The sequence below is a fragment of the Somniosus microcephalus genome, chromosome 3, assembly GCF_052327205.1.
Source record: "Somniosus microcephalus isolate GS21.2 chromosome 3, FLI_Smic_1.0, whole genome shotgun sequence".
Lineage (NCBI taxonomy): Eukaryota > Metazoa > Chordata > Chondrichthyes > Squaliformes > Somniosidae > Somniosus > Somniosus microcephalus.
Window position 1 is genome coordinate 346,201,384 of NC_140989.1, and position 16,048 is coordinate 346,217,431.

General features: G+C 44.8%; 1 protein-coding gene across 3 annotated transcripts in view; it reads left to right on the forward strand.

Moving 5' to 3' along the window:
- The window catches only part of abca4b (ATP-binding cassette, sub-family A (ABC1), member 4b), a 187,505-nt gene that overhangs the window by 50,130 nt on the left and 121,327 nt on the right, over positions 1–16,048 (forward strand). For 2 of the 3 annotated variants that reach the window (XM_085983290.1, XM_085983289.1), the window contains exons 7-13: positions 709–906; positions 1,691–1,780; positions 3,732–3,972; positions 5,026–5,165; positions 6,638–6,754; positions 7,552–7,749; positions 10,628–10,833. In XM_085983290.1, the coding sequence (XP_085839416.1) occupies positions 709–906; positions 1,691–1,780; positions 3,732–3,972; positions 5,026–5,165; positions 6,638–6,754; positions 7,552–7,749; positions 10,628–10,833 (1,190 nt within the window). The remainder of the gene's footprint in view (positions 1–708; positions 907–1,690; positions 1,781–3,731; positions 3,973–5,025; positions 5,166–6,637; positions 6,755–7,551; positions 7,750–10,627; positions 10,834–16,048) is intronic. The other variant, XM_085983291.1, reaches the window with a different exon arrangement.

Sequence of the window (16,048 nt, forward strand, 5' to 3'; positions counted from 1 at the left end):
AGGAGGAGAGAGAGGCGGAGATGTTTAGGGAGGGAATGCCAGAGCTTAAGGCCTATGCTGCTGAAGGCACAGCTGCCAATGGTGGAGTGACGAAAATTGGGGGATGCGCAAAAGGCCAGAATTGGAGGAGCACAGAGATCTTGGGGGAGTTGTAAGGCTGAAGGAGGTTACAGAGATAGGGAGGGGGTGAGGCCATAGAGAGATTAGGACACAAGGATGAGAATTTTGAAATTGTGGCATTGCCAGACCAGGAGCCAATGTAGGTCAGCGAGCACAGGTTGATGGATGAACAGGATTTGGTACAGGCCGCAGAGTTGTGGATGAGCTCAGGTTTACGGAGACTGGAAGGTGGGTGGCCGGCCAACAGAGCATGGAATAGTTTCCATTTGTATCTAAGAACTTGTAAAACTCAACTCATAAAATCTGAACACTATTTATACAGAAAGTATTTAGGCCCTGATACCCCCAAAACTACAACATTTGAACTTTCAGAACACTTAGCCATCTTCCACTCCCAAAACATATAGCATCTTCTTTTATGTAGTATGTGCAAAAATACTTTTTACTGCTTTTTATTTATCTCGGCCCTGAACATGGATACACGTGTGCCGGTGTTTGCTAATGAAGAATAGATTGTATGAAGTACTTGGGAATTGTCAGCTAAATGTAACACTACTTGTAAATGTTCTTGGTTTGCTTTATTTCCAGTTTGCTTATGGAGTTCCAGACATATCCCTCAAGGACATAGCATGTAGCCAGGTCCTCCTGGACCGTTTCATCATCTTCCCGAGTCGCCGAGGACTGCGTACCGTTCTGAACGGAATGTGTGTTCTCTCCCAGCAACGGCTCCAGAGAGTAGAGGACGCACTTTATGCAAACGTGGACTTCTTTAAGCTCTTCCAAGCAGTAGGTCCATTATCTCGCCCATTTATTATTGCTGGAAAGTATGTAGTGTTCTTTTTACCCGCTACTAAATATCTTCATCACTTTTGACTTGTATAAGTTATCTATATTGATGACCATGCGTTAAGTCGTTCTGTGTGGAGCTGCCTGACTGAGTACTACCTGCTTTCATGTTTACCTGAACCTCAAGGTGGAATTATTGCTGTTAATTCGCTCCCTCGTGTTGATTATTTTCAATAATGTTTATGTTGTTTATTCCTTTATAAATTTTCTGAACAGCTTAGAATTGGATATACCCCAGTTAGTAACAGGAAGACAAATGCAGTGTGAAAGTGCCATGGGTATTATAGGGTTTGATAATCTTTCTCCATCCCAATATCCACAATAGTTTCCAGGCAGCATAGTATGTATTTCACGTAATTAGACAAAAATGGAGATTAGGAGGGGTTGCCAAAGAGGTGGGACTTAAGGAAGGTCTTGATGGAGGCAAGGGCACTGGAGAGGTGAAGGAGTTTAGGGAGGGAAGTTCCAGAGCATGTGGCCTAGGTGACTGAAGGCCTGACTGTCATTGGTGGGGTGAAGGGAGGGCCGAATGCACAAGAGGCCAGATTTGGAGGAATGGCGTGTTCTGGAGGTGGAGGGTGGGGCAGTTGTAGGGCTGGAGGAGCTTATAGAAATAGGGTGAGGCTGAATCAGGCTGTTCGAAACCTCCGTGTCCTATTTGACCCTGAGCTGAGCTTCTGGCATACAAATAAATGTATATAAACATGCTCCGTCTTCCTTTCAGCTTCCGAAAGTGCTAAGCAGTCATTCTGATGGAATAGATCTGTATTTTTGGGTGAGATCTATGAATGATGCATCACCAATATTAGAAGAGGTAAGGAAATTAAAATGCACTCCATAACATGCGTTTAAGGACATCTGTATACAGCGCTCTCCTCCATCCTATCACTGCCCATATGATGGTGCTCTCAACTCCAAATTCCCCTCACCCAACCCCATGGCCTTTCTGAGTTAGATTGTCAAGTCAGTTCCAATTTGTCCTGAATTATATGTGATGGGCCCACACCCACTTGGAACTGAGTTAAAACTGGCAAAATTAACTTCACAGAGGAAGATAATAGGCTTTATATTAGGGGTCAATTTTCCTTACAGCAGTGCAGTTGCTGTTGACCACACGGCATTTCCTGTGCTGGAGGTAACAATCTGCTCCAACACGTTGCTCATACCTAATCTCGGAGATCACATTAGGGCTGCCAACTCCGGTTGGGCGTATTCCAGCGGGTTTTATCACATGATCTCCATCCTCCAGCTGCCCCCAGGCTTCCGCTATTGGGCGTCTAACCCATCTGTCCTCACGGCTCACCATCTTCCAACACCAATTGGAAAGCAAGCAAACTCTTCATTACCTGATTGGATGATTCGTGACTGTCAGTCAAACAGTCTTCCTACCCACCTCCAATATCTTTTATAGTTAATAATCAAAAGCGTTCAAAAAAGATGAATAAAATAAACATATTTTTCTTGATGCCTATGATTTGTCTCCAGGGTTACTCGCAGCAGTGTCCTGGGAATTAATCTTTAATTCCTGGAGACTCCAGGGCAATCAAAGCGTGTGTGAAGGTGATAGATTGAATCAGAGCATCATAGAAACTTACAGCAGAAGGAGGCCATTCGGCACATTGCCCCCTGTGCTGGCTCTTTGAAAGAGCAGTCGTGCTTGGTCCCACACAAAGCTGGGCGGGCGTGTGTGCTGTGAGGAGGATGCCGAGAAACTCCAGTATGATTTGGACAGGTTGGGTGATTGGGCAGATGCAGTATAATGTGGATAAATGCGAGGTTATCCACTTTGGTGGCAAAAACAGGAAGGCAGATTATTATCTGAATGGCAATAGATTGGGAAAAGGGGAAGTGCAACGAGACCTGGGTGTCCTTGTGCACCAGTCGCTGAAGGTAAGCATGCAGGTGCAGCAGGCGGTTAAGAAGGCAAATGGTATGTTGGCCTTCATAGCGAGAGGATTCAAGTACAGGAGCATGGATGCCTTGCTGCAGTTGTACAGGGCCTTGGTGAGACCACACCTTGAGTACTGTGTGCAGTTTTGGTCGCCTTATCTGAGGAAGGATGTTCTTGCCATGGAGAGAGTGCAGCGAAGATTCACCAGACTGATACCTGGGATGGCAGTAATGATGTATGAGGAGAGGTTGGGTCAATTAGGTTTATATTCACCAGAGTTTAGAAGAATGAGAGGGGATCTCATTGAAACTTATACAATTCTAACAGGACTAGACAGACTAGATGCAGGAAGGATGTTCCCGATGGCCGGGGGGTCCAGAACCAGGGGTCGCAGTCTAAGGATAAGGGGTAAGCCATTTAGGACAGAGATGAGGAGGAATTTCTTCACCCAGAGAGTGGTGAACCTGTGGAATTCTCTGCCACACAAGGCAGTTGAGGCCAAATTATTAAATATATTCAAGAAGGAGTTGGATATATTTCTTGAGGTTAAAGGGATCAAGGGATATGGGGAGAAAGCAGGGTCAGGGTACTGAATTTGGATGATCAGCCATGATCTCATTAAATGGCGGGGCAGGCTTGAGGGGCCGAATGGCCTACTCCTGCTCCTATCTTCTATGTTTCTATTCCCGCTTTTTGTCCGTAAAAGATATAAAAACAGAAAATGCTGGAAACACTCAGCAGGTCAGGCAGCAGCTATGGAGAGAGAAACAGAGTTAACGTTTCAGGTCGATGACCCTTCATCAGAACTGGAAAATGTTACAGATGTAACAGGTAAATGATATAGCAACTTTTGTTTAAATTGCTCTCCATACAGTTTGCCGCAAGGGACAGTGTTCAAGATCTGCTCCAGGTCCTTTACCTACCCTTTACTGAAGATAGCCCAGCTTCATTCAGCCAGCTGACGAACTTGTTATCAAATCTAATCTGTGGTTATCCTGAAAAAGGGGGCTCCAGTGTCTTTTCTTTCAACTGGTATGAAGATAACAATTACAAGGCTTTCCTAGGAATTAACAACACAAAGAAAGATTCAAAGTATGCTTATGATTACACAACTAGTAAGTATTTTCTTTAAAGCTTTATATTTTCTTCAGAAATTTTAGATTGCGATAAGCATTTGGACATTGGATTCTGAAGAACCGAAATGCGGACCTTTTGAATTTGAAGTTCAAATTTTATTGGGCTGGAGTGTCCACTGGCGCATTGATTCAGGCATGTACTGCATTGGGCTGCCCTGGTCTTGAATGTGTATGGCCACTGGACAACCGGGGAATTGAATACTCCCTTTTCGCCACCCCACACAACTGAAATTACCAAAGAGAATGGATACCCACATACCCACCAAATCATTACGGTCTGGATGTACAGCCTTCACATCTCACTACTTCCAGCAAAATGGACATAAACTACTGAGCTATCACTGAGTGGATGCTGACAAATATAAATATTAACAACTGCTACTATTAGAAGAGACTCCCAGCGTCTGATGCCTGCCATGTAAAACATTTGGTCTGGTGGGAAAAAGATCTGCTGTATTGTAATGTGGGGAATAACTTAGTTGGTGAATGCACCCCACAGTGTATAACTGAACCAAACAGGCCAGAAAAAGCGATAAGTTTGATTCCCAAGTCTGTACTGAGTTGACTGACCTTAAATGGGGTTCAGTCAGGGCACAGCAGCTGGCCGAAATGCTCCTGGGCAAGAGAAGGGGGGGGGGATCAGCTGGGGTTACCTCCTCCTAATGGAAGTGTAGACATCGGGTGAAGACAAGACTGAGCTTGGCTGTGCTTCCTGTGCCTCTCCTCCTGTCCAGTTGTATAGGCGGCCAATGCTTCCGGTCTTGTATCACGTATGAAGAATAGCTACTTTGCTGAGTTACCGGAGAGTGGCCATTGGCTATGGAACTGTTAGCCTAGTGTCTGTCATCACCTTCGGACAGAAGGTGGGGAGAGTATTGATGGTGGAGGGTGGGGTGGTGGGGGATGGGTGGCTCAAACAAATATAGTGAATATATATGGACAGCATTTTGTGTGATTATGGTCAACTTTATTGGAACTAAGTAACAATCTGCGATGGTACAAATACTAATATTTGGTAAACACTCACTGTAGCTCCCTTCTGCAATGCAATTAATCAAAACATGGAGTCCAACCCTGCAACCAAGATAGTTTGGAGTGTGCTGAAACCACTACTGATGGGAAAGATCCTGTTTTCTCCAGATTCCCCCGCAACACGGCAGCTGATCAAAAATGTAAGAGCTCACGCTTTATACTTTATTTAAATTAATAACTTGAGCAGTTTAAGTGATCGCACACCCTGTATCTAAATAATGTTCTGATGTATGCACTTGTTGTGAAATCCTAATCTCTTCAAAGCAGCATGTTAGGAAAGGTTGTCCAATACGTAAAAGTCAATTGTGGGCATAATGAATTGTGTGGCTTTTAATACTGTGTACTAATACAATCATCGGAAGCGAGCGTTTTACATTTTTCTGCTCATGTGGATGCAAACTGTGGAATGTAAATTGGTGATAATGGATTAACCTGTACTGTTCCAGTGAGTTGATGATAGGAAAGTCCATTGAAAGCAGAGACTTGCATAAAAACATAGAAACATAGAAGATAGGAGCAGGAGTAGGCCATTCAGCCCCTCAAGTCTGCTCCGCCATTCAATGAGATCATGGTTGATCATCCAAATTCAGTATCCTGTCCCTGCCTTCTCCCCATATCCCTTGATCCCTTTAGCCTTAAGAAATATATCTAACTCCTTCTTGAATATATTTAATAAATTGGCCTCCACTGCCTTCTGTGGTAGAGAATTCCACAGGTTCACCACTCTCTGGGTGAAGAAATTCCTCCTCATCTCAGTCCTAAATGGCTTACCCCTTATCTTTAGACTGTGACCCCTGGTTCTGGACTCCCCGGCCATCGGGAACATCCTTCCTGCATCTAGTCTGTCTAGTCCTGTTAGAATTTTATAAGTTTCATAAGTTTATAAGACTTAACTTATCCCCAGCAGCCTGATGGCTGCAGTCAGCCTCTCATTGTTAGGCATGACTCGATCATTGCTTCACACACCAGATGTGAAAGAGTTAAAATGGTATGCCAGTCCAAAAAAGGGCTGAACGATATTTCTAGATGTGCTGCTGAATGATGAATGTTTGTCAGGTGAACTTTTAATTGCCAGTTTTCTGTGCAAAATGCTGTTTTCTCTTTTGAATAGTGATTAAAAATTTATTCTACGCGTTGCTCTGTTTTGTTCGAACGTTCAAAAGATGCTGCCCTTGCTCAGACAGGGAGAAGCTAGCAAACAGCGGAGCACACTCCACGCTCTGATTTACAACCTGGTGTGTGGTGGATCTCTTTAAACAGGCCAGCCTGCCCTGCATTGAGTTTCAAAGGACAGTGCTCAGCCAGTCAGAATGCTTTTAAAGCATTAGAAGATACAGATTCATGCATCAGTTTTACTGCTCATTGAAAAGGTCCCTTCTTCATCTGACCATTTTTGAATACGTCGATTTGTTTTATTGACTCCATTGTTTCCCACAAGCGCATATACAACCTTTTGCACTGATCACCTGAGGTAAGGATTAGCAGCTCAAACGAATGATCGGCCTGTGTTGTTTAGAAGGAGGATTTGTTCAGGCCTATGTTACAGACGTAGGGACGTGAAATAGTTAAATGCAGCACACAGTGATATGAGTTGACGGAATTTTCTTCACAGGCTAATGTCACTTTCGAGGAGCTACACCGACTTAAGCAGATGGGAAAGGTCTGGGAGGAGGTGAAGTCTCAGATATGGGACTTCTTCCAAAACAGCGTACAAATGAATATAATACGAGTAAGTGTTGGTCACCAGGACAGGAGAGCAAAGTGTTTTCTCAGCTGCCAAACACCCATCTCTCAGCTCTTTACCTTCTGTCACCATGTTTATCTTCAATGGTTAGTTATCTGTGATAGAGATAACAGCAGATTACAGAAGATGTTTAACATTTTCCTACTTTCATTGTTTTCTCTATCTGGTCTTGATGGCTTTTTTTTCCCTCTCTGTGTTTGTACTTTGCATGTCCTTGTTGTGTCAATTGTAATCATAAATATTGTCAGGTGGGACTCACTAGATGGCTATTTTAAGAATAAATTGTCTATGTAGAATGCAAAATTTTTAAAGTGCTAAACAGTTCTATTGTACTTCCTTAATGGACATCCTGCACTAATGCGGATTGATGTTAAAGAGGTTTAATTTCACAGTTATTAGGGTGCTACATGAAATGAATTTAGGCAATCTTAATCCACTTCCTAGAGGGCATGTGTCTACAGCACATAACTGCCCCTAACTTGGCATCAATTGACCCTCTCAATCTGAGGGATAGTTGGTGTGAGAAGTGGGAAAGTGTTGAACCAGTGCAGTAGGGGGTGCTTTTCTGATCTTGCGGCTATGGCACATTGTTGGGATAGAGTAGCGAGAGCTTTGCACTCCATATAACCTGGCCTGGGATCGCTTGAAGCTAACCCAAAATAGAAAGTGTTCTGTTCCCCAGCATCAATGTGAACCTTCATGGGCACAACATTCACAACACAAATTTTTAAAAAGAAATGTTATTTTTTATCTACACATTTAATGCCCTTTATTTCACACAGGATTCAGTAAAAAACCCCACAGTGTCATATTTCATAAACAGGCAACTGGAGGTCATGGGCTTGACAGCTAAAGACATCATAAACTTCCTGCACAACAGACAATCCAGCGAGCGTGCAGAAGGGATGCCAAACTTTGACTGGCAAAATGTTTTTAATATAACGGACCAGCTCCTAAGCATGTTCAATAATTACATGGAGGTAAGAAAAGAGCAGAATTGAATTGGAACAGGATTGTGTTGCAAAGGTTCAGGCCTAGAAATTCGGTGGTGCCCCGTTTGGGGTGCCAGTCTCGCCAGGGCGCCGGAAGTACCGCCCCGGAAGGAGCCGCGAGCGCCAGCCGGAAATTCAGTTTCAGCGCCCCAAACGGAAGCGGGGCGCTGCTCGAGGCGCCCCGCATCCCTCTTGGGGCGCTGCAACTGAAAATCGCAGCACAGCGTGCCGCAGCGCCACATGCTGCAGCACAGCGTGCTGCAGTACTGCAGGCCTTCCTCCCCTTCCTAAAAGGGAGGGGCCTGCTGCAGCGCGATCGGAGATGGCGAGTGCCGGCAAAAGAGCCCGGCACCGAGGAGAAGTGCCGGGCTCTTGGGACACAGCCGGCACAACGCGGGGGGGCGCGACGAGGTGCTGGCAGGCGGCCAGCAAAAAAATGGCCACCCTGCACCTCTCCTTTAATTAGCGCCTCTACCGCCGCAGGTAGGCCCCCCTGAACCGGGCGCAAATTGCGACCGGCGTTACAGCGGGGGGTGCTACCAAATTTCACGATTGGGGTGGTAGCGGGGCACTGCGCACACCGATGATGTCATCGGTGGCAGCGCAGCGCTACAGGCTAACACCGCCATTAGCACCCCGCTAAATTTCGTGGGAGGCATGGCCAGTGGCGCTAAACCCACTAAGTGCCCTCTTTGGGCACTAACTGGTGGCGCAGCCCACCGAATTTCTAGGCCTAACTGTTTTATGTTGTTTTTGCTGCATCTGTTTGCTATTATTGCTGGACACAGCCAATACAGGACTACATTTTGACAAACAAAGTATCTCAGCATTGCACATCATGAACCTTTTATTTATTCACGGGATGTGGACGTTATTGGCAAGGCCAGCATTTATTGCCCATCCCTAATTGCCCTTGAGAAGGTGGTGGTGAGCCACTTTATTAAACCGCTGCAGTCCGTGTGGTGAAGGATTCTCCCACAATGCTGTTAGGTAGGGAGTTCCAGGATTTTGACCCAACGATGATGAAGGAACAGCGATATACTCCAAGTCAGGATGGTGTGTGACTTGGAGGTAGTGCCTGCTGCCCTTGTCTCCTGGCAGGCCTCCCATCTTCCACCCTCCATAAACAAGCTCATCCTAAACTCTGCTGCCTGTACTGTATCCTAACTCGCACCAAGTCCCATTCACCCATCACCCCTGTGCTCGCAGACCTACATTGGTTCCCAGTCCACCAATGTTTCAATTTAAAAATTCTCAATCTCATGTTCAAATCCCTCCAAGGCCTCACCCCTCCCTATCTCTGTAACCTCCTCCAACCCTCCGAGAACTCTGCGTTCCTCCAATTCTGGCCTCTTGTGAATACCCCACTTCCTTCACCCTGCCATTGGCAGCCGTTCCTTTAGCCGTACAGGCCCCAAGCTTTGAAATACCCTCGCCAAACCCTTTCGCCTCACTACCTCTCTCTACTGCTTTAAGATGCTGCTTAAAACCTACCTCTTCGTCCAAGCATTTGGTCACCCGTCTAATGTCTCCTTCTTTGACTTGGTGTCAGTTTTTGTCTGATTTCACTCCCGTGAAGTGCCTCGGGATGTTTTACTACGTTAGAAATGCAAGTTGTTGTTGTGCCCATTTGTTTCTTTCCTGTTGCCAAGGTCCTCATCTCCTGCTTCATTTCAGTTGATGATCAACATTTTTTAGTTGAGAAGCTGGAGGTTCAGTGGAATTCTGAGTTTCTATTGCATTGGGCTCCATCTTTGCTGTTACTGCTGCTGCTCTCAGCTTCCTGTAGTATTCTCTTTAAAGTTAATTAAAACAAACTAATTATGCCGACATATTTTACTAATATCAGCATGTCTAAATCGTTACAGAAATTTTTCAGAATGAAAATTGAGAATTACGCCAAGTCTTTTTAAACAGCCATGAATTAACTTAATTCCCTGGCAACTACATTTGTTTCAGTGACCATCCAATCAGTAGATAAGCTGTCTTGACATTGTTACAGCAGTTTGACATGAGGGATTAAAAGCATTACCAAGACTTTGAAGCAAAGTAATTGAGGGTTAGTGTCTCTTAATAGCTCACCAGGAAAACAAGATCAAAGTTGTTACCTAACTCCCAATTTGCAACATTTGACAATTGAGTGAAATTCATCGGTATCATTCTGGCACCTCCCTACACTTCGTGTCAGGATAACTATTCATTTTCTCTCTAGTGCTTTAACTTTGGGAAAATGTACCTGGAGAAGCTCCCCATTAATTAGTCTTTTCAAAGATCACAAGATAGATACGGGTGAGAAAGGCCAATCAGATCATATTAGTTCATCCATCTGAAAGAATCTACAGTTGTTGCCATCATGGAATCCAACTGTTTCTTAAAAGATTCCGGGGATTACGGCCTCCACTCTTGTACCCGAAAGTGAAACTCCATGTGTTGATCACTTTTTGCGAGAAGTAGTTTCTGATGCCAACCCTACATTTGTCTTTTGCCAGTTTGAAACTTTTGTCCTACTGCCAACGTTTAATTTTAAACAGTTTTCCAGATTATGTTTGCTATTTTATCAATGGAAGACTAATATATGGTGGGTGGGGTGGTGTGTGTGTGTGGGGGTGGGGGGTGGTGGTGGATCCAATGCTGTTTGCTGGGTTTCCTATTTTCATTTTTTAAGTATTTTATTTATTGCACAATAATCCAGCTAATGACAATTTTATCTTTAAATCTGTAGTTGCCAATTACATGCACTGGAGAGTCCTCTAAAGTATACATTACTGGTTTGCAAATAATTACAGGCACCACTAGCTGTTATCTTCTCACTCTGCTATTTACTAAGCCGTACCTTTGAGGTCATAACCTCTTTGATTGTTTGCAGTGTTTAAACCTGGATAAATTTGAAGGCCTTTCAGACGAGGGGCAGCTCACCCACCGGGCTCTTTATCTGCTGGAGGAAAACAAGCTTTGGGCTGGGATTGTGTTTCTGGACATGTATCCCTGGTCAAACAAGCTTCCAACTCACGTGAAGTATAAAATCCGAATGGACATTGATGCAGTGGAGCGGACAAATAAAATAAAAGACAGGTCAGTTTCATTGTTCTGCATAAACAGGATTGTGAGTTCCAGTCAGTAAAACTCATTAACAACTGCAAACTCTCAGCAAGTTAAAAAAGACATCATAGGCAGAATTTCTTCCCAGTGCCAGAAATGTCCAAACTATGACCTGCAGGCCATACACAGCCTGCGAGTCGTGTCCATCTCACCCCCAAAACTGCAATAACTCGCCCTCCTGCGGTCTTCCCCTGAAATGGAGCAGCACTTTTAGTTAGTATGTGACCAAGGATGGAGGAAGAGGCAGAGTATGTATGTATTTTCAATTACATAGGATCCATTTTAAATTTATGTCTGTAACAGCTTTATGTAGAGTGGGGTGGTGGCAGGCTGAGGGATTCCCCACTGCCCCCCACAAACCCCCCCCCCCCTTGAAATCAATGCTTAATATTGGACTTTCAGAAGGCTTTCGATAAGGTCCCGCATAAGAGATTAGCGTGTAAAGTTAAGGCACATGGGATTGGGGGCAAGGTACTGGCTTGGATAGAGAACTGGTTCGCAGACAGGAAGCAAAGAGTTGGAATAAACTGCTCTTTTTCCGAGTGGCAGGCAGTGACTAGTGGGGTACCGCAGGGATCGGTCCTAGGACCCCAGCTATTCACAATATATATTAATGATCTAGACGAGGGAACTAGATGTAATATCTCCAAGTTTGCAGACGACACAAAGCTGGGTGGGCGTGTGTGCTGTGAGGAGGATGCCAAGAAACTCCAGTATGATTTGGACAGGTTGGGCGATTGAGCAGATGCATGGCAGATGCAGTATAATGTGGATAAATGCGAGGTTATCCACTTTGGTGGCAAAAACAGGAAGGCAGATTATTATCTGAATGGCAATAGATTGGGAGAAGGGGAAGTGCAATGAGACCTAGGTGTCCTTGTGCACCAGTCGCTGAAGGTAAGCATGCAGGTGCAGCAGGCAGTTAAGAAGGCAAATGGTATGTTGGCCTTCGTAGCGAGAGGGTTCGGGTACAGGAACAAAGATGTCTTGCTGCAGTTGTACAGGGCCTTGGTGAGACCACACCTTGAGTATTGTGTACAGTTTTGGTCGCCTTATCTGAGGAAGGATGTTCTTGCCATGGAGGGAGTGCAGCGAAGATTCACCAGACTGATACCTGGGATGGCAGGAATGACGTATGAGGAGAGTTTGGGTCAATTGGGCTTATACTCGCTGGAGTTTAGAAGAATGAGAGGGGATCTCATTGAAACTTATAAAATTCTAACAGGACTAGACAGACTAGATGCAGGAAGGATGTTCCTGATGGTGGGGGAGTCCAGAACCAGGGGTCACAGTCTAAGGATAAGGGGTAAGCCATTTAGGACCGAGATGAGGAGGAATTTCTTCACCCAGAGAGTGGTGAACCTCTGGAATTCTCTACCACACAAGGCAGTTGAAGCCAATTCATTAAATGTATTCACGAAGGAGTTAGATATATTTCTTAAGGCTAAAGGGATCAAGGGATATGGGGAGAAGGCAGGGACAGGGTACTGAGTTTGGATGATCAGCCATGATCGCATTGAATGGCGGAGCAGGCTCGAGGGGCCGAATGGCCTACTCCTGCTCCTATCTTCTATGTTTCTATGTATACAAAAGCAAAATACTGTGGATGCTGGAAATCGGAAATACAAACAGAAAATGCTGGAAATACTCAGCAGCAACGTTCCCTGTAAGCTGCACGGCCGTCCAGCTATCTGCCGGTCCTGCGCCTCCTGGGACCGGCCTTTCCACTGTAAAATAGTGCACGCTGCCCGTTAAAGGGACCGCGCACCCAACTTTAAAATTAGGGGGAATATTGCTCAGCAGATCAATGTGTAGAGAGAAACAAATTTAACATTTCAGGCCGATGACCTTTTATCAACCTGAAACGCTAACTCTGTTTTTTTCTCCACATGTGCTGCCTGACCGGCTGATTATTTCCAGCATTTTCTGGTTTGTTGCCCATGAAGACAATAAGTCTTTTTTTTTATCTCAACAGCCTGCTAGAACTAAACTAGAACTAAACTTGCCATTGTGTTTCACTGACGTGATAAAACATGCTACCCCAGTATTACTAATGAGTGTAAATGTGATGGTCATTCAGAAACAGCAGACTTCTGCTACAACACCCTACAATTACAGGGGTGCCTTTCATCTGACAAAAAGTCTCAAGGGGCTTTACAAGGGAAGCAGTGAGCACCAAACGGAAAGTAGAGAACACGTTATGGCAGCTGACCAAAAGCACAGCCAAATGCAGGAAATCTCTGTTAACCGGCAAAATTCAGGAGTAGGTTCAGGTAAGTTTTACTTCATATTAGTGGCAGTTCCTGGATCTGTGGCTGTGTAACTGGGGTTCGTGCACTTGTTGCTAAGCAACAGGGACGCTTGGTCTGTGGCCGGAGTTCCTGCACATGTTGCTAAGCAACAGGGAAGCCTGGATTTGTTGCTGTGTATGGCGCTCTCGTACCTTTTAACTACACCTCTCTGTAATCCGGACTTTTTGATAAACCGGCACCACGCCGACCCCGTTGGTGCCGGATAATAAAGAGTTTCCTGTGGGTATAATTTGAGGAGGATTTTGAACGTGGGACAAGAAGTAGCAAAGCCAAGTGGAAAGGGAGTTCCAGAGTGCAGGGATAAGGTAACTCAAGTCTCTGCCACCAACGGTGGAGTGGAGAGATGGGGGATGTGTGGTAGACCAGAGTTTGAAGAACTGTGATTGGGTGATAGGATCTAGGGCTTGGTAGAAGACTGCAATGGTAGGGTGGAGCAAGGCCATGGATGGATTTGAAAACAAAGATTTTGCTATGCTCCCTGTGACATTTTCGGTTCTGCTGATAGAAAATATTTAGGAGAGTAAAAAGTAAATACACACAACCACCCTTAAACAGATTACAAAGAAAAAAAAAGACTCCTGAACAGGTTATTTTCTTTGGTTGTGGTGAAAATCGAGAAGGTCCCATGGACCCTACCCCTTGCACAGTGCACATAAATTGCTCCTCTCATTTGCTTAAGCATCAAACCGTTTTTTGAAAAAGGATTAGAGATGATGCCAAGCTTGTGTTTCATAATGGGCACCTATCCAATTGTGTCAATCGGCAGGTCTATGAAGTGTAATCGTAAGAACCCGAGGCATTGAAACTAAATTCATCAAGTATGCACATTCTCTTCTAGAATTGTAACACTTATACAATGGATGATTGTTTCACACAATAAAACAGTGTCCATAGAACAATTTGAATGTTCCCCACTGCTCCTGATTCCATAGAGCTTTGGTGTAGCTATTTCCTCATCATTCCTCTTTGTTTGGTGGCAATTTGTTTAACCTTATCCCCACCCCATCCCGTTCCAGGACTAACTGTGAGAGATTCTCATCTTCATCGACTGGGCAGTACAGGAAACTTTTTTTTATCCGGCACCGACGGGACTGACGTGGTGCCGGTTCATCAAAAATTCCGGATAACCGAGAGCTATAGTAAAAGATACGGAGAGCTAAGAGCGCTGTATAAAGCAACAAACCCTGTTGCTTAGCAACAGGTGCAGATCAATGGCCACAAGTTCCAAGCATCTCTGTAGCTTAGCAACAGCTGCAGCCACACCCAGTTGCACAGCAACAGATCGAGGAAGGCAAGTAATATGAAGTCAAACTTACCTGAACCTACTCCTGAATTTTGCCGGTTAACCGAGATTTCCGGTTATTTAGGTGCCGGTAAATCGAAAGTTTCCTGTAATCTGGTAGAGTGGATTGCCTGCTCTTTAAAGAACTAGTGCAATTTTCATTCCATTTCATTGAAGATGAAAACCTACCCCCAAGTGTTCTATTTTCTCTTGTAATGGAATATGCCACTCACTCACACCTCAGCCGCACCCCCCAACAGAACCTCCATTCCAACAGCCTCTAGCCCAGTTGAATTGCCAACTCTATGTAGAAGTAACCCCAGGATGGCTTGCTCTCTGGAATAAACAGTAATACAAGTCCTGTTGAACTGCATAATCTGATCTTTTCACTGGCACCAAAATGCATTACCGCCAAGAGTAGGATTTATACTATTATTGTAGAGCCACTCTAGTTAAATAACTTGCACGTTTAATGTAATTTAATTTAACCAAGGCTCTTCAAATTCAAGCATAAGGATGCTATGCCAGGAAGGGAGAGATTAAGAGGGGGGACTGAAAACTTGGTCAATGAGGAAGGCAAGAGGTTTTTAAGGGTGGTGAGAGCATGGAGAGGTTTAGGGAAGGAATTTCAAAGAGTAGCGCCAACACGGCTGAAGACTCCACCACCAATGATGGGAGCAAGAGAGGGTGATGTGCAGAAGGCCTAAGTCAGTGGAAGAGAGGGAATATGGTGCTAGAGGAGATTGCAGGGACAAAATGGGTCAAGGCTATGGCAGGATTAACAGATAAAGATGAGGATTTTAAATGTAAATTTAATGCACTGGAGGACACGAAGCCAGTGTTGGTCAGTGAGGAGGGGGTGTTAAGCAAGCAGGACTTAATGCGGGACAAGGTACATGCAGCAAAGTTTTGGACAGATTGGAGTTTATGGAAGATGGGACTCTAGCAAGGAGAGTGTTAGTGTATTCATGTCTGGAGGAGACATTGAGTTAGATCTCAATAGTTTGGGAGTTTATGCACAAAAAACTTCTGCTGCAGTTGTTGTGATGGCTCAATGGGTAAATACACCACATAGTGTGAAGCTGGGCCTTGCAGACTAGGAAGGTCTTCAAGCTTGATGCCTGCCCTGCACTAGCCTACCTAAAAATGGTTGAACAGTGCAATTGCCCTACATTTTCAGGGCTAAAAAGGGGGAAAAATAGCCAGGACACCCACTCCTATTACAGTCCAGTGACCTCTGTTGTAAAGTGCATTTGTGTGGACATTGGGTGTAGACAAGAACAGGCCTGGCTGCCCTGTGGTTGCCTGTTCTGACAATACTCCCACAAGTATCTAGGTTCAGGTGTGAAGAATGGTCACTTGTGGGAGGTACCAGAGGATTGCCAACACCAGTGTAACTTGGCCCCTCTTCTTCCTCCTTCACATACTGCTCCTCACACACTAAGTCCCACATGCCTGCTGGCCTTGCTAAACCTACACTCGCCCTCTTCCGTCCATCTACAAATCACTTCATAGCTTCACTCGTCCTACTTCTGCAACCTCCTCCAGTCCTATATGCTCCCATGCTCACTGGTCCTGTGACTCTAGCTTTCTA